The following is an 18,705-nucleotide window of genomic DNA, read 5'->3' as shown; positions in this document are numbered from 1 at the left end:
CCAGGGCTGCACTGACCCGTAACATAGGCCTAATTAAACTCCATATGCTCTTCTATTCTTTAGAAAATACATGTTATTAGTCTTATGATGCTTCTTAGGACCTCCCTAAACAAATTCATGTTTTTTTTCACTCTCAGAAAGCACTGCACGTGCGAGCACTACGGCCATTCCGTGACGCCGGGGGGCGGGACCGGCGCACTGGGGAAGAGTGGCTTGTTACCATGGCGGAGCGGGAGGCACACATCCCGTCTGTTGCCGAGGAAGTGGTGGGAGTGGTCAACGTGACCACGCTGAGCAGCCGTCAGTACTGTGTGATCCTGGACCCGGTGGGACCAGACGGTAAACCACAGCTGGGTCAGAAGAGGGTGTGCAAGGTGAGACTGTGAAAGAGAGCGCTGTCTTTCACTCCTTTGTTTGGTAAAATGTTTGTTTAGTCACTCATTGCTGTTTTACACACTGGTGAGGAAGTTCAGTGACTTTGTTTGTTTATTAATTTGCCTTTTGTAGCTTTTAGTCACTTCCCCAATTAGCTTTAATTTAACACTGCTCTCTCTCCTCCTCCCAGGGTGAGCGTTCGTTCTTCCTGCAGCCAGGGGAGCACTTAGAGGAGGGCATCCAGGACGTTTATATTCTCTCTGAGGAGGAGGGCCTGGTGCTGAGGGCCGTAGAGGCCTTCAAAGATACACAGGAGGTGAGGAAAGAGGGGGAGAGGGAATGGTGGAAGAATTTAAATGCAGATGGGAGGGGAAACGAATGCACCTCAGTCAAATACAACAACGATCCTTAACAGGACTGACTGGTTTGGCCGGTACACAATCCATTCAATGTACACTCTCTTTCTCTCTCTCATTTTCCCCCACTCTCCTTCTCTCTCCCCTTCACTCTCTCCCTCCTCCTCTCCTCTCTGCCAGCAGGAGGAGGAAGAGGAGGAGGAGGAGGAGAGGGCCAAGCTCTCCCGGAGGGGTGGAGTCCAACGTCGCCCCGGTGACCGCTGGATGCTACGTGGACCAATCGAGTACGTCCCCCCGGCTGCCGTGGAGGTGATGCTACGGCGACAGGCCATCCCATTGGACGAGAATGAAGGGATCTATGTCCGAGACATCAAGACAGGAAAGGTGAGTTTTTACCCAGCTAAATGTTTGAAGACGGGCTAGTACATTTTTGGCATTAATTCCAACTGTTTAAGGTTTGAGATGGGCTGTTAAAACAGAAAAAATGTAAACAAGTGCCTAGCATTGGGATTGAACCCACCATCTTAAGAGCCGTAGCTCACGGTTTAACTAGATGGTAATAGGCGCTCACATTCCTCCTAGTGGACAGTATCTCTCCACGTCTTGGGGACCAGGGGCCTCCATTTATAAACTGTGCTTATGTACAAAATACACCCCGACATGTGGGTGCTCCAGTTTTCACACAAGTTGGCATTTATATTAAAACAATTTTGATGTGAGAATGTGCTCACCTCTCTGCAAACTTTAGACCATGTGTATGCACATCTGCTAGTGGTTGAAATATTGTATTGAAAGCTGGCAAGTAAGTAGGCTATTTAGTGAAAATGGGGGAAATTATGAACATTTAAAAGCAGGAAAGGCATAAACAAGAATTCAGCCATTTGCTGTTAGTGAGAAGAGCAAAAATCTTTTAAACATGTTTTTAATCTAAAATAATTAAGACATAGGAATCTTCCTATTTATTTTATTTTCATAACCATTGCAAAATAAATTCCTCACCTTTTCTGGCTTGTGATGAAGTTCATATTCCTGAAGTAGCCATACAACACATTACCATGTGCATCGTTCACTTAATTGGACCTAGTAAATAGATAATTGGCTTTATCAAGTTTTGCAATCCCATAGGCACTGCAGTTTATAATATACAGTCAAATTTAACAGGTAAACTGTTTATCTTTTGCATTGAAGTAGGCCTACTGTACGCTTCTGTAATTGCTTTTTAAATGTTTTTAATTTTGTAGCCAGCCATAGGCAATGTTTCAGAATTCGTGGGCAGCCCATGTTTAGGTTGGGGAAAAGTCGACGCAAAACATTGTTGAATTCAAACGTTCTGCTGACAGGTCCGCAACCATTTTGACACAGTCCTTTGCCAGATACAGCATGAATTACGCAGGGTGACATTTTTGTAATGAGTCTGGCCCTGGAAGCAGAACTGAGTGGTTTAGCTAGATGGGTCAGCTGCATAGTCAAAATTGACTATATCATTCAAATAGAACAAAAATGTGCTTTTTAGTCTTAATTTAAGGTATTGGGGTTAGCAGTGTGGTTAAGGTTAGAGTTAGGTTTAAAATCAGATTTCATGACTTTGTGGCTTTGCCAACTATTGACCATTCTGCAGAGCTGCTTCCATTACATGAGCCATCTCAATAAATGCCAACCGAAATAAATTACTGCAAAAGATTAAAACATTCTGCCAACACAGTAAATATACCGGTAACTTATGTAAAATATTTGACAGGAGGCCTACGGATAGGCTATTGCTGTGCGATTGGAGCACAGCATCATTGCCTATTAATCTCAGAGCCTATACCATGGCAGGACCTAGAAACATAATTTATTGATAAATGAAATATTGAACAATTCTTCTTTTGCATTTAGCCTACTTAAGTTGTTTCGAATATACTATCAATCTTGCTGAATGCACGGACAGGCAATCGCTATAGACAGCATGCATGTTTAGTTTGAAAAAGTCTCTGCAAAATATCAAAACATTCTGCTCACACCTGCAGAAATGTGATCAAAATTGCCATTGCTCTTTTAGAAACTGCTGTGGCTTAATTCCAATAGTTCCAATGTATACAGAAAATAACAGGTGTTATTTTCAACATCAAAAGGTTGAATGGAGGGTGTTTTCCAGGCAGAGTTTTAATGCTTGTTCACACACAGTTTTACGACCGGTCTGATTTATAAGGAGAAACATGCATATTACCTGCCCCAATGCATAGTGCCAACTGTAAAGTTTGGTGGAGGAGGAATAATGGTCTGGGACTGTTTTTTATGGTTCGGGGTAGGTCCCTTAGTTCCAGTGAAGTGTTTTTATATATTTTGGGTTTTGTTGTTGTATTTTACCCCCTTTCTCCCCAATTTCGACCTTGTCTCATCGCTCCAACTCCCCAACGGGCTTGGGAGGCGAAGGTCGAGTCATAAGTACTCTGAAACATGACCCGCCAAGCTGCGCTTCTTAACACTCACCTGCTTAACCCGGAAGCCAGCCGCACTGGCTTCCGGGTTATAACCGCAAAGCGGCTACGGTCCGCTTGCATATGGGGCTCAGTCAGGACTGTTACTTTTGTAACCGAATGAGAACATTTTAACTGATTTTTAATGTTGGAAAACTATGATGCAAATGCAGAATGGTGTTAAATGCCTCTAAACAGCTTGGGGAGAAATTATTTCACAGATTTAGTCATGTAATATTAGGCCTACTGATTATTTCTCAGAATCTTCTTGTGAACTACTCATTGCGAGCCACCGGACATGCAGTTTTCTGCGAAGGTGAAATATTTTCTAGGCTGATGGAAGGCTACGTAGTCAGTGGGAGAATCTCAATTGCATCCTCTCTCCTTCTCAAAACCGATTGGGTGAGAAAGCCAGATGTCCAGCAAAGCCTAAATCAGACATGCCCGTGCTCACCATGGTTCGTACAGGCAAAGTGAAATGGTGCACACCTCTCAAAAGATATGTAACAACAAACACCCTGAGTGCATCGGACATGAAACAATGATACAAATGTAGTGGCACAACAAAATGGATACTGTGGCTGACCAGGGGGTTTGGTCAAGACGTTTACACAGATCAGACACGGACAGTGTATTATTAGCTCGGTTTCGAGGGTGTTTATTTAAATAATAAATCAAAAAGAAAACGATAGGTCTCCCCATGAGACCCTCTCCGGGATACCATCTTCTGGGCTCCAGGTCTTGCAGTATCCTGTCGGGGTCAAAACTGCAAAACTGTAACTCCTGTTACCTCTATAACCGTCCCCAACTATACAGGAGTCCTTTCTTCCCCACTCTCTCCCTGTGTGCTGCCCTTCTGGCAGCTTTATTGGCCTTGCACAGCTGGTGAGCAGGCAGCCCTTGATTACTCCCAATCAGCCCCAATTAGTCCTGGCCGGATCACCCTTCGAGACCTGGCACATCCAGCAGATGGAGCCATCGCCTCGTGATGTATACTCCATCTGTTACCAGGCCTCGACGAGTCTCCCCCTGGTGGCTGACCTGCTGTACGCCACAATGCATTTATTCATTTGAAACGCCAGTGGTGCAACTAGTGCTTTCTAACTGCACTGAACCAACACAGTGGCATGCGGGAGGGAAGCAAAAAACTTTCCAGTGGGCTAAACATTCATCTTGAGGCGACGGGGGAGGGTGTGCAAAATGCAATATGTAGAAATCGCTCCACCGTTTCCTGGTTGCTAAAATTCTAATAGTTTGCCTAATTTTTGTTTGTGACAAAATAAGCATTATTGTACCATCTAAACCACTGAAATATAGCGTAGAAGTAGTGCACCATGGAACAGATCTACTTCTTCTCAGAGCTGTCATTCTCAATGAAAGCAAGTCTATCTGTAACTCTCACTTCTATGTGAATTTGGTCGGGTCGCCCAAAAAGTTACATATTGCAGCTTTAATTATTATATAACATCGACATATGTATTTTAATATAGACTAGCTCAAAACATTACTAGTCATTGAAAATGACATTCCCAATTGATACTTTTATGGTAAAAAACAAAGCGGGATTGCACCTGCTCCATTGCTCAGGTGCCTATGATATAGTGCACTATTGACCAGGGCCCACAGGACTCTGGTCAAAACTAGTGCACCGTGTACTGTAGGGGGGCCATTTGGGACGTACACTAAAACACCTGATTCGAATGATCCAGGGAATCCAGTCACCTGTTATTTATCAGCCTTAAATCCCCACCCACCTCTCACCATCCCTCTCCCCCATTGGCTGCCTGGCTCTAGGTCCGTGCTGTGATTGGCCACACCTACATGCTGACGCAGGACGAGGAGCTGTGGGCGAAGAATCTGCCTCAGAATGTTGAGACCCTCCTGGCCTCCACAAAGGACCCCCTGGCTGACCGCTCGGACCGCAGCAAGGAAGTGGAGGTGAAGGACCGGGACAAGACCAAGGTGGTGTCCTACAGGGTTCCCCACAACGCTGCCGTGCAGGTCTACGACTACAGGGAGAAGAAGGCCAGGTAAACATGGCTGACAGACAGACGAATGTGGAGGCACTGGCCCTGTCCAGAAACAACCCATATACTAGCACAGGGCTGCATTCCAAATGGCACCCTATTCCCTATATAGTGCACTACTTTTGACCAGAGCAACATTGGGCCCCTAGTGTTAACTTTTCCCTTTCGCCCTCCCTCTCTCTTCCCACCCCCCTCTCCTGTCTTGTCCTCCCTCCCTCCTTTTCTCCCTCCCCTCTCTCAGGGTGGTGTTTGGGCCAGAGATGGTAATGTTGGGTCCTGATGAGCAGTTCACCGTGCTGTCCCTGTCAGGGGACAAGCCCAAGAGGGCCAACGTCATCAAGGCCGTGTGTCTGCTGCTGGGGCCGGACTTCTTCACTGACATCATCACCATAGAGACGGCCGACCACGCACGCCTGCAGCTGCAGCTCAGCTACAACTGGTAGGGTTTGTGGGTGGGGGACGACGACGACGTGTGTGTTTGAGGATCCTCTGCGATTTGGTGTCCTTAGTCTAGTCTGTAGGCCAGCTGATGTATTTAATATCTCTACCTCCCCTCTCTCTCGCTCTCTCTTTCTCTCTCAGGCACTTTGACCTGAAGTCTCCTGCGGACCCGTCCCAGGCTGCGGCTCTGTTCTCGGTGCCTGACTTTGTGGGGGATGCCTGTAAAGCCATCGCCTCCCGCGTCAGAGGAGCCGTCGCCTCAGTGCAGTTTGACGACTTTCACAAGGTCCGTCCACACTTCAATCATCTAAATCTGCGCTTTTCTGGCTTTTTAATACACTTTTTTAAATTCTACATGGCCTCCAGCCCTTAGCTATCGTAGTTAGGTAGGCCTATACACCGCTTAGGAAAACAGATGCCAATTGATTCAAAGACAAGAATAACACACCATGCTTTAACGTCTTCTTTAACCCCCTCAACTCTACAGAACTCCAACCGGATCATCTGCTCCTCTGTGTTTGGCTTTGATGACAAGCTGACTGTGCGTCCCAGCCTGCGCTTCCACCAGAACAGTCTGGTCATCAGCAGTGTGGACATCCAGTCAGTGGAGCCGGTAGACCAGAGGACCAGAGACGCCCTGCAGAAGAGTGTCCAGCTGGCCATCGAGATCACCACCAACTCCCAGGAGGCTGCCGCACGGTAGGACACATGACACGCACGCACACCAGGGGAGAACGAATGCCACCTCTGAAGCCATCGATGTTCAAGGTCAACTGTGGTACTGCAGGCCAAAGCATAAAACAGGATCCCCCATTCTAGTGAATGGAAAAATGTCAATCTTTGTGAATTTGTTTTTAATCATTTGAAGACAAACATGGTACCAATAATTGCTTCTAATACCACAGATATAAATCTCATTACAGAAGAAGTTAAAATAATAATTTATTTGCTAATGGCAGCCTGCAGTACCACTGTCTGCCTTCAATTTGAGTTATTTAATGAGATTGGGCAGCACTGAGCTATCCTGCAACTCACTTCCTGGAGTAACTCAAGCTGCACGTGAGACACCATTTTAAGACTTAATTTGGCTTCAATGCGCTATTGAGTCTTCACATAGGAATGAATGGTGTCACGTGATCGATAGCTTTGTCCATTCATATATATATATATATGCACACTTACAGGAGCAATTAGGGCTAAGTGCCTTGCCCAAGGGCACATTGACAGATTTTTCACCTAGTTCGGCTCGGGGATTCGAACTTGCAACCTTTCAGTTACTGGCCCAACACTCTCAATTACTAGGCTATCTGCCACCAGACAGACACACACAGGGTTGTTTTTGCCTGTTTGGTAAGCGTTACCTTCTCTCCCCCGTTCCTCTCTCTTCTTCTCCCTCTCTTTGTATTTCTCTCTCCCTTCCCTCCCTGCAGCCATGAGGCAGAGCGTCTCGAGCAGGAGGCGCGTGGTCGTCTGGAGAGGCAGAGGATCACAGACCAGGCGGAGGCAGAGAGGACCAGGAAAGAGCTGTTGGAGCTGGAGGCCCTCAGGTGACCACTGATGCTGTGCTGTTAAAACTAATGCACGTTAGCATCGCTTTTGGGAAATATAATGGCAGGGCTATCACTAGCATAACGCTAACACATTAGCTTTGCCAATGGAAAAAAGTTATGGCAAGGAGCTAGAATTGGCATGGCTAGCGTTAGCATTATGCTGTTCTTAGTAGTGTGAATGCGAAGCTGTACCGAGTAACATTTAGATCAGAGATCCTAACAATGTAGCTATGCTATTGTGAGTTGTGTGAATGCGGAGGTTATATCTGTGGTGAAGTTTTCCCTAGGTACAGATCTAGGATCAGATTTTCCCTCCCCCAGCTTAATGTGTTTTGTCCAAATATTGGTGGATTCAACTAATAAAAGAATGGACAACCTGACCGGAGGTCCAGTACCTGAAGAACATTTTGCCGTTTACCCAGGTTCAGCTCGATGAGTTGAAACAGGAGAACGGCAAGATGACAGCAATCTGTAAGTCATTGAGAGAGGACATCAGTTCTGTGTGTGAATCCATGATAACAATGACTGATAAGGGAGGGACAATCAAGGTAGAATAACATGGTTCGGGGCGGAATTGACGAATCTCCACATGAGACCTGGACGGAGTCTGAGGACAAAGTGAGGGAAATGATCTCTGAGAAATTGAAGATCGACCACAGGAAGATTAGAGTGGAGCGCGGCCACAGGACTGGACAACCCACCACCGGCCCAGGTGACCGTCCCAGGCCGATAGTGGTCAAGTTCCTAAGGTTCAAGGACAAGGTAGCTGTTCTGGAAAGAGCCAAGAACTTGAGAGGAATGTATATCTTCCTCAACGAGGACTATCCTGAAGCTGTGGGGACATTGCTTACATCTGTTATGACAGGCTCATTGTCCACCCTCCCTCCCAGAAGCCTGGAAAGGATGAGCGAGCCAAGGCTATGGGTTCATAGCTTCAACCCCGTAGCACTCACACCAATTGCTTAATGGACTTCTGAATGTATATTTTTTTTCCTCTTGCCTTGTTTGCTCTTTTCCATATTATGTCTTATCTCTGATAAGCTACCCGGGAAAGGGCTGAAAATAGCCCATATTAATATGTAGCCTTAGAAATAAGGTTCATGAAATCAATAACATTCAGATTAGCCATTTCTGAGACTCGCATAGATAATTCATTTGATGATACAGCAATAGCAATATAAGGATATAACATCTATATAAGAAACAAATGCTTATGGGGGAGATGTTGCTGTATATATTCAGAGCCATATCCCTGTAATGCTTAGAGAATATATTGTAGCAGGCTCAAGGGTTTCCATGTCACTAAGTTCAATAACAAAACATGCACAAGTAGCACAACTAGAATGCAAATGGAGAGTTTATTAGGGAGTTTTGCACACTGGGGAAAAGGGGGAAATTCACCAACTATTTCACAGTCCACAATCCGTTCTCGTTGTCCGTTCCGTTCTCCAGGGGTAATCCTAAAACTCAGGTCCTCAGCCAATCCGGTACATGGATTACAGTCCAGGTCACAACGGGTAATCACACAGACATTGCTCTCTCTTCTCACACTCTGCATAACACACACTTCACTCTCCGTTCTCTGCCCCTTTTGTGCGGGCCGCTCCCTCTTTTATCCCCCAGTACTCCCTGGCTTAATGATCCGCAGCCTCGCCTCGTTGGGGCATGAAGTCCATATAAGGCTTGGGGGTGGAGCCAGCGGGCTGCAGGATATCCCCCTTCAATAACCACTCCCCTCACCTCTCCCTGCCGTCTGAGCGGGAGGGAGGGGTGGTCCAGCTCCCTAGAGCAGTGGTTCTCAATCCTGGTCCTGGGGACGCAAAGGGGTGCACGTTTTTGTTTTGGCCCTAGCACCACACAGCTGATTCAAATGAAGGCTTTGATGAAGGCTTTGATGATTTGAATCCGGTGTGTAGTGCTAGGGAAAAAACAAAAAATGTGCACCCATTTTGGGTGCCCAGGACCAGGATTTCGAACCACCACCCTAGAGCATCCCTCCTGGAGAGGGCATTGGAATTTCCATGGGTTGCACCTGATATGTGGACGACAGAGAAAGCAAAGGACTGTAAGGATAGGAACCAGCGGGTGACCCGGGCGTTACTGTCCTTATTCCGTGACATCCAAACCAGTGGTGCATGGTCCGTTACGAGGGTGAAGTGCCGTCCCAATAAGTAATACTTCAGCGTCTCGAGCGCCCACTTGATCGCTAGACATTCTTTCTCCACAGTGGAATATCTTTGTTCCCGTGACAACAGCTTCCGGCTAATGTACACGACTGGGTGTTCCTCACCTTCTTGTAGCTGTGATAGGACGGCACCCACCCCTGTTTCGGACACATTGGTCTGTACCACCAGTGGTTTGGAGAAGTCAGGGGTCACCAGCACGGGTCCAGAACACAGTGCTCTCTTTAGGTCTTGGAAGGCTCCTCTGTCCACGTCATCTGGGCGGGCAGACAGCTCCTGGTCAGATCTCAGGGGGCTGGCTAAGGAGGCAAAGTGGGGAATAAATCTCTGGTAGTAACTCGTCAACCCCACAAACGTGTGTACCTGCTTCTTGGTGAGGGGGCGGGGCCATCCCGAAACGCCTCCACTTTCTTCACCTTGGGTTTGACACATCCCCTCCCGATCGTGTACCCCAGGTACTCAGCCTCCCGCAGGCCGAGCCAACATTTCTTTGGGTTCGCTGTTAGCCCCGCCTCCCGTAAGGCCTGCAGTACCGCACGCCCCTGGTTTAGATGTGTCTCCCACTCGCTCCCATGGATCACAATATCGTCGATGTAGGCCACCGCGTACTCACGATGGGGACGGAGAATCCGGTCCATCAACCTCTGGAAGTTGGCCGGGGCCCCGTGCAGCCCAAAGCGCAGCTTCTTGTAGTGTAACAGCTGTTTTCTCCCGTGCCTCGGTAGCTAAGGGCGCATGCCAATAACCCTTTGTCAGGTCGAGCGCGCTGATAAATCGGGCGGTCCCTAGCCGTTCTATTAATTCATCAGTTCAGGGTATGCGTCAAACTTCAAGATTTCATTTACCTTTCTAAAATCATAACAGAAGCGAATGGTGCCGTCTGGTTTCGGCACCAACACTATGGGACTGCACCACTCACTCTTCGATTATATCAGCTTTCAACACTGTTTTTAACTCAGTCCTGACAGCCACTCTCCTTGCTTCCGGTATGCGGTAGGGTCTCAACTTCACCTTTTTCCTGGGATCGGTGATGTTATGCTGTACCAGATCGGTGTGTCCTGGTTCACTGGAGAACACTTCCTGGTTCCGGCCGACCAACTCCCTCAGCTCCTGCTTCTGTGCTTCGTTCAGCTGCTCCCCCAGTGATACCTCCGCCGGCTTGGTCTCTGTGGTAGCCTTCTTCGGGGAAATAGAGTAGAGTACATCACTTGTGTTCCATTTCTTTAGCAAATTCACATGGTAAATCTGGGTCAGATGCTTACGTCCCGGCTGTCTGACCCTATAGTTAACTTCACCCAATTCCTCAAGGACTTCGTATGGCCCATTCCATCGGGCCAAAAACGTACATTCTGAGGTGGGGACCAACACACATGGGAGAGAGCGTAGAAATTGATCTATGACCACTTTCTCAATGGGCGTCAGTGTTTCAGTAGTTGGGCTGGCCAGGAGTTGGCTAATTAGATAATGCATTTACGATCGGGGTGGACGCTGTAGGATCATACGCCCAATCATGGAACCTTTGTGCCCTGCTAATCAGGGTGTAACCATACCAGCGCAGGATTTACTTTTTCAGCCCCTCGTAATGCGTCGACTGGTCAGCCGTCAGATCCTGATAGCTCTTCTGTGCCGCGCCATTTCTCATGGGGCCTTTTCTCCCTAGCCGCCGTCCTCTCAAGGCTTGGAGGTAGGCCTCGATGTCGTCAGCCTCTGTCAACTTCAGTATAAACCTACTGGGTTTGGAACGAGAGACTGCTGCGCCTGCCGCTATGCCGGTCTGGGCGGCTGGCAGCTGGCTGAGTTCAGATCTCAGGAGAGCGGTCTGCTGACGCTGTTCCTCCAGCAGCTCCCAATGCATAGCCTGCTGTGCTATGTTCACCTCCACCAGCTGTTTCACCAATGCTTCCATTGTGCTCCGTGTCTGTTTTAGTTATTGAGCTTGGTTTGGTGTGCCCGCATTCTCCACCATATGGAGCAGGCTCAAGGGTGTGGGGTTTCCACGTCACCAAGTTCAATAACAAAACACACACAAGTAGCATAATTAGAATGCAAATGGGGAGTTTTGCACACTGGGGGAAAGGGGGGAATTCACCAACTATTTCACAGTCCACAATCTGTTCTCGTTGTCTGTTCCATTCTCCAGGGGTACTCCTAAAACTCAGGTCCTCAGGCAATCCGGTTTGGTACACGGAGGGGAGGGGGGGGGGGGTGTAAATCTCTCTTCTCACACTCTCCATAACGCATACTTCCCTCTCCATAAAACACACACCTTCACTCTCCATAACACACGCACACGCTTCACTCTCCGTAACACACGCTTCATACTCCGTAACACACCCAAACGCTCCACTCTCCGTAACACACCCACACGCTCCACTCTCCGTAACACACCCACACGCTCCACTCTCCGTAACACGCCCACACGCTCCACTCTCTGTAACACGCCCACACGCTCCACTCTCCGTAACACACCCACATGCTCCACTCTCCGTTCTCTGCCCCTTTGTGCAGGCTGCTCCCTCTTTTATCCCCCAGTACTCCCTGGCTTAATGATCCGCTCGTTGGGGCAAGAAGTCCATATAAGGCTCTGGGGTGGAGCCAGCAGGCTGCAAGATATCTCCCTTCAATAACCACTCCCCTCACCTCTTCCTGCCGTCTGCCACTATCTATATACAGTATATATACTGCTCAAAAAAATTAAGGGAACACTAAAATAACACATCCTAGATCTGAATGAATGAAATAATCTTATTAAATACTTTTTTCTTTACATAGTTGAATGTGCTGACAACAAAATCACACACAAATAATCAATGGAAATCCAATTTATCAACCCATGGAGGTCTGGATTTGGAGTCACACTCAAAATTAAAGTGGAAAACCACACTACAGGCTGATCCAACTTTGATGTAATGTCCTTAAAACAAGTCAATATGAGGCTCAGTAGTGTGTGTGGCCTCCACGTGCCTGTATGACCTCCCTACAACGCCTGGGCATGCTCCTGATGAGGTGGCGGATGGTCTCCTGAGGGATCTCCTCCCAGACCTGGACTAAAGCATCCGCCAACTCCTGGACAGTCTGTGGTGCAACGTGGCGTTGGTGGATGGAGCGAGACATGATGTCCCAGATGTGCTCAATTGGATTCAGCTCTGGGGAACGGGCAGGCCAGTCCATAGCATCAATGCCTTCCTCTTGCAGGAACTGCTGACACACTCCAGCCACATGAGGTCTAGCATTGTCTTGCATTAGGAGGAACCCAGGGCCAACCGCACCAGCATATGGTCTCGCAAGGGGTCTGAGGATCTTATCTCGGTACCTAATGGCAGTCAGGCTACCTCTAGCGAGCACATGGAGGGCTGTGCGGCCCCCCAAGAAATGCCACCCCACACCATGACTGACCCACTGCCAAACCGGTCATGCTGGAGGATGTTGCAGGCAGCAGAACGTTCTCCACGGCGTCTCCAGACTCTGTCACGTCTGTCACATGTGCTCAGTGTGAACCTGCTTTCATCTGTGAAGAGCACAGGGCGCCAGTGGCGAATTTGCCAATCTTGGTGTTCTCTGGCAAATGCCAAACGTCCTGCACGGTGTTGGGCTGTAAGCACAACCCCCACCTGTGGAGGTCGAGCCCTCATACCACCCTCATGGAGTCTGTTTCTGACCGTTTGAGCAGACACATTGCACATTTGTGGCCTGCTGGAGGTCATTTTGCAGGGCTCTGGCAGTGCTCCTCCTGCTCCTCCTTGCACAAAGGCGGAGGTAGCGGTCCTGCTGCTGGGTTGTTGCCCTCCTAAGGCCTCCTCCACGTCTCCTGATGTACTGGCCTGTCTCCTGGTAGTGCCTGCATGCTCTGGACACTACGCTGACAGACACAGCAAACCTTCTTGCCACAGCTCGCATTGATGTGCCATTCTGGATGAGCTGCACTACCTGAGCCACTTGTGTGGGTTGTAGACTCCGTCTCATGCTACCACTAGAGTGAAAGCACCGCCAGCATTCAAAAGTGACCAAAACATCAGCCAGGAAGCATAGGAACTGAGAAGTGGTCTGTGATCACCACCTGCAGAACCACTCCTTTATTGGGGGGTGTCTTGCTAATTGCCTATAATTTCCACCTGTTGTCTATTCCATTTGCACAACAGCATGTGAAATGTATTGTCAATCAGTGTTGCTTCCTAAGTGGACAGTTTGATTTCACAGAAGTGTGATTGACTTGGAGTTACATTGTGTTGTTTAAGTGTTCCCTTTATTTTTTTGAGCAGTGTGTGTGTGTATATATATATATATATATATATATAACACACACAGTTGAAGTCGGAAGTTTAAATACATTTAAACTCAGTTTTTCACAATTCCTGACAATTAATCCTAGTATAAAGTAGATGTCCTAACTGACTTGCCAAAACTATAGTTTAACAAGAAATTTGTGGAGTGGTTAAAAACGAGTTTTAATGACTCCAACCTAAATGTATGTAAACTTCCGACTTGAAGTGTGTGTGTCTGTGTGCGTAATTTAACTAGGCAAGTCAATTAAGAACAAATTCTTATTTATAATGACGGCCTTAACTTATGTCAAGTGTTATTGAAGTGTTGTGGTTGCAGGTTCACTTGGCACATCTAAAGCCTTTTCTTTTGGGGTGTTGCTATAGGCCACCAAGTGCTAACAGTCAGTATCTAAATAATGTGTGAAATGCTTGAACGTGTATGTGTTGTAAACAGAGAGGTCTACTTTCTTGGTGACCTGAATATTGACTGGTTTTTGTCAAGCTGTCTGCTCAATAGGAAGCGTCTCACTGTAACCAGTGCCTGTAATCTGGTTCAGGTTATTAATCAACCTACCAGGGTGTTTACAAACACTACAGGAACAAGATTATCCACATGTATCGATCACATTTTTTACTAATACTGTAGAACTTTGTTCTAAGGATGTATACCCATTAAATGCAGTGATCACAATATAGTGGCTATATCCAGGAAAGCCAAAGTTCTAACAGCTGGGCCTAAAATAGTGTATAAGAGATCATACAAAAGATTTTGCTGTGACTCTTATGTGGATGATGTTAAAAATATTTGTTGTCTGATTGTGATTAATGAGGAGCATCCGGACACTGCACTTGATGAATTTATGAAATTGCTTCTTACAATTATTGATAAACATGCACATGTTAAGAAACTGACTGTTACAACTTTTAAGGATCCATGGATTGATGAGGAATTGGAAAAACGGTATGGTTGAAAAATATGTGGCTAATAAGTCTGGCTGCACATCTGACTTACTGCAAATTGAGAAATGATGTGACTAAACTCAACAAAAAGAAGAATAAACTGTATTATGAAGCTAAGATCAATGATATAAAGAATGATGGAAAAAAAACTTGAGTACTTTAAATAACGTTATGGGCAGAAAGACAAATTCAACTCCATCTTTTATCGAATTCATCACGATACCATTTGATGTTGCTAATTTAATGATTACTTTATTGGCAAAGTGGGCACACTTAGGTAGGAAATTCCAACAATGAACAGTGAGCCATCGTATTCATGCATAAAAAAACCTAATGAAAGAAAAGCATTGCAAGTTTGAATTTTGTAAAGTTAGTGTTGGAGAGGTGGAAAACATTATTGTTATCGATGGTATTGACAACTTAGATGGAAAGCTACTGAGGATGGTAGGGAGTGGCTATAGTCAGCTATCTGTCATATCTTTAATCTGAGTTTAGAGGAATGTCTTTGTCCTCAGGGCTGGAGGTAAGCCAAAGTAATTCTGCTACCCAGAGTGGTAAAGCGACCTTTACTGGTTCTAACAGCAGACCTATAAGCTTGCTGCCTGCACTTAGCAAACTGTTTGACCAAATGCAATGCTGTTTCTCTATAAACAAATTAACAACAGACTTTCAGGATGCTTATAGAGAAGGGCACTCAACATGTACTGCACTGACACAAATGACTGATTGGTTGAAAGAAATTGATAATAAGAAGATTGTGGGAGCTGTACTGTTAGATTTAAGTGTAGCCTTTGATATTATTTACCATAAACTGTTAAACTTGTGTTATGGCTTTTTAATCCATATCATGGATTCAGAGCTATAGAGGGTTTTCTTTAATGGATGCTTCTCTAATGTGAAACATGTAAAGTGTTGTGTACCGCAGGGCATCTCTCTAGGCCCTCTACTCTTTTCCATTTTTACCAATGACCTGGCATTAAACAAAGCATATGTGTCCTTGTATGCTGATGATTCAACCATATACGCATCAGCAACCACAGCTAATGAAGCCACTGAAACCCTTAACAAAGAGTTGCAGTCTGTTTTGGAATGGGTGGCCATCTCTAAAACTAAGAGCATTGTATTTGGTACAAATCATTCCCTAAGTTCTAGACTTCGGCTGAATCTGGTAATGAATGGTGTGGCTGTTGAACAAGTTGAGACTAAATTACTTGGCGTTACCTTAGATTGTAAACGGTCATGGTCAAAACATAGATTCAGTGGTTATATCGAGCCATTTTTGCATGGAACTCCGTTCCATCTCATATTGCTCAAGTGAAAAGCAAACCTGGTTTAAAAAAAACTGAAAGCAACACTTCACAGCACAACGCCTCTCACCTATTTGACCTAGATAGTTTGTGTGTATTGATATGTAGGCTACGTGTGCCTTTTGTAATACTTTTTTTAATGTAGTTCTGTCCTTGAGCTGTTGTCTATTAATGTTCTATATTATGTAATATTTTGTGTGGACCTCAGAAAGAGTAGCTGCTGCTTTTGCAACAGCTAATGGGGATCCTGACAAAATACCAAATCTAAAGGTGTCGTTGTGTTACAGTGCGGCGGTGGAGAGTACAGGGGCAGCCAAGGCAGAGGCCCAGTCCAGAGCAGAGGCAGCCCGTATCCTGGGAGAGGCGGCAGTCAACGAGGCTAAACTGAAGGCTGAGGCACAGAAGATTGAGGCTGTACGTATCCTCTCACTATGCTGTGTGTGCTTCGTGTGTATGGTCGAAAGTGTTGTACATTGTGTAATTCTGAAAGGTACACAACCAGTAGTTCACGTGTGTGTGTGTGTGTGTGTGTGGTCTGTGTTTGATACATGTTTGAAGGTGTTCTACATTGTGTAATGCTGAAAGGTTCACATACTATGTGTAGCTGACCTGTAAGTCTGTGTGCAGGAGGGCGAGCTGGACCGTCTGTCCAAGGCGAGGGAGCAGGAGCTAAACTATAAGTCAGCAATGGATCGTTTGGAAGTGGAGAAACAGCAGAAGCTGGCTGAGATAGAGAGCAACCGCTTTAAAAAGCTGGTGGACAGTATCGGCGCTGACACCCTGCAGGAGATGGCCAGAGCCGGCCCCGAGCTACAGGTACATAACTCCTTACATACCATAATACTTGTGCTACACCAATACATTTGTCTGAATTAAAATGGCACCTGGAGAATCCTTAAGCTCTTGTTCAGGTCAGAATCATTCTGTAATGTTTTACTTTACTGTAACGTTTCACTGAGCATGTCTGCCTTTCTCCCACCCAATCTCAATTTAATTAAATTAGCTATATTGGCGTGACAAGACATAAAACACAGTTTAGGATATTGGAACTGGAACACAGGATCTTATTCAATCAGTTATAACGTAAAGGAGAAATGATCATATTAAATTAATAATCTCTCTGTTTCTGTCCCTCACTCCCCTCTTTTCCCCACTCCCTCCCTTTCTCCCCCACCCTCTCCCAGGTCAAGCTGCTCCAGTCTCTGGGTTTGAAGTCAACCCTGATCACAGACGGCTCTTCTCCCATCAACCTCTTCAGCACGGCCAATGGCCTTCTGGGAGCTCTTTCTCAGAGCCAGGGCCAGTGAGAGGGGGAAGAGAAAAGGAGGAGAACGTTGACAATAAGAGAATAATGTCCAGTCTGATAATATCCCCTACAGATGTAGGATTTCTGGTTGTTTTTTGTCTGATGTAGTAACTGACAATTAGGGATATGATATGTATGACTGTACGGTTGCGATTATTCTGATGTGTGCGCACATAGATGTGTATCTGACTAAAGACGTCCAAGTGAACGTTCCCCTTGGTTTACATGGCTTTTTTGCTCATCTGTTTGGTGCCGTCGATGCCCTATAAAGTGCTGTCCACTCCATGTGTTGCATATCTATACTAACCATAATCCTGGATAGTAAGGAATCTTTCCTTGTTGTGCTTTTGAGGTTTATGCAAATGTGTTTAATTCATTTGTTGATCCATTTATAGATATGGGTATCATAAGGTGAATGCACCTATTTGTAAGTCGCTCTGGATAAGAGCGTCTGCTAAATGACGTAAATTTATCAAAGAAATTAAAGCATGGCTTTTCCCCGTAACCTTAAATGTCAAGGCTTCAGTTTGTATCCATGGTCTGTCTGTACACACACACACACCCTGGATAAAGTGTCTCAATCCATTTGAACAAACCATATTTTTGCAATAACCATCATGTATCGAAATCTTCATCTACCTCTTATGTCTGTAGCTCATGCAGTAGTGACTAATAAAAACAACATTAAGCTACATGCTCTGGCCTGACTTATTACACAATCTTCTATTGGCTTCTCAGCCAAATGGCAGCCATGCCACTTGGTTTGCTATAAAGCTGAGGGATGGCCAGAGCTTGAGAAATGTATCAAATCTCAAATAGTATCATATCAATGTATATCATAAATTGAAATTACCATTGGAGAGCATTAAATATTACTGATTGCACCTTTAAATCAATGAATTGATACTGATTATATTTTTATTAGAAGACCACTGGATATTTTAGCACAGATTTTTACTCCATTTGGTCTATTCCCAACCATCCCAATGCATATTTGGCCATGTAAAATACTAGAACAAAATATGGTTTAGTTGCAGGTAGCTGATAACGTGATCAAATGTTTTGTTTGTCCAAAGAGCAACAAGACCCACTATAACTTGGCCTACATAGGTCATTTGTGTAATTTTACTACATTTTTTATGTTTGTGTTGGGTGCGTGTGTGTGGACCGAAATTGTACACAGGACGTCGCTAGAGTGCAACACTTCGTTAAAGTATCCCTCATGGCTCGGCCTGACTGGTACTTTATAACTCCACTTCAGGTGCGATGAGCAAAGTTGGGCCAGAAATGACTAAATAATAGCCAAGCATGCACTGTATTTTCAATTGCTGGTGAATACTGTCAACAATATTGACCACATGATGGTTGGTTCACATGACCCCTAGGAATAAACATAGACTTATATAAAACAGTCAGTGAACCAGCGACAAAGGAATGCTTGAGGCAGTATGCCTAGCTAAATTGGTATGTGGACGGCAC

At 45.7% G+C, this 18,705-nt stretch overlaps 1 protein-coding gene across 3 annotated transcripts in view; it reads left to right on the top strand.

The window, feature by feature from the left end:
* Window positions 1-17,918, top strand: part of LOC100380384 (major vault protein) — a 31,179-nt gene extending 13,261 nt beyond the window's left edge. For 2 of the 3 annotated variants that reach the window (XM_045705880.2, NM_001173669.1), the window contains 11 exon segments: window positions 138-374; window positions 566-691; window positions 912-1,115; window positions 4,985-5,220; window positions 5,459-5,656; window positions 5,800-5,944; window positions 6,146-6,357; window positions 7,089-7,205; window positions 16,208-16,334; window positions 16,548-16,736; window positions 17,105-17,918. In XM_045705880.2, the coding sequence (XP_045561836.2) occupies window positions 138-374; window positions 566-691; window positions 912-1,115; window positions 4,985-5,220; window positions 5,459-5,656; window positions 5,800-5,944; window positions 6,146-6,357; window positions 7,089-7,205; window positions 16,208-16,334; window positions 16,548-16,736; window positions 17,105-17,227 (1,914 nt within the window). In that variant the 3' untranslated portion in view covers window positions 17,228-17,918. 3 annotated transcript variants of the gene reach the window in all.
* Window positions 17,919-18,705: the final 787 nt, after the last annotated feature.

The sequence above is a fragment of the Salmo salar genome, chromosome 23 (genome assembly GCF_965601325.2).
Source record: "Salmo salar chromosome 23, fSalSal1, whole genome shotgun sequence".
NCBI classification, from domain to species: domain Eukaryota; kingdom Metazoa; phylum Chordata; class Actinopteri; order Salmoniformes; family Salmonidae; genus Salmo; species Salmo salar.
The sequence above is the reverse complement of the archived record's forward strand: the minus strand, read 5'-3'. Positions and strand labels throughout refer to the sequence as shown.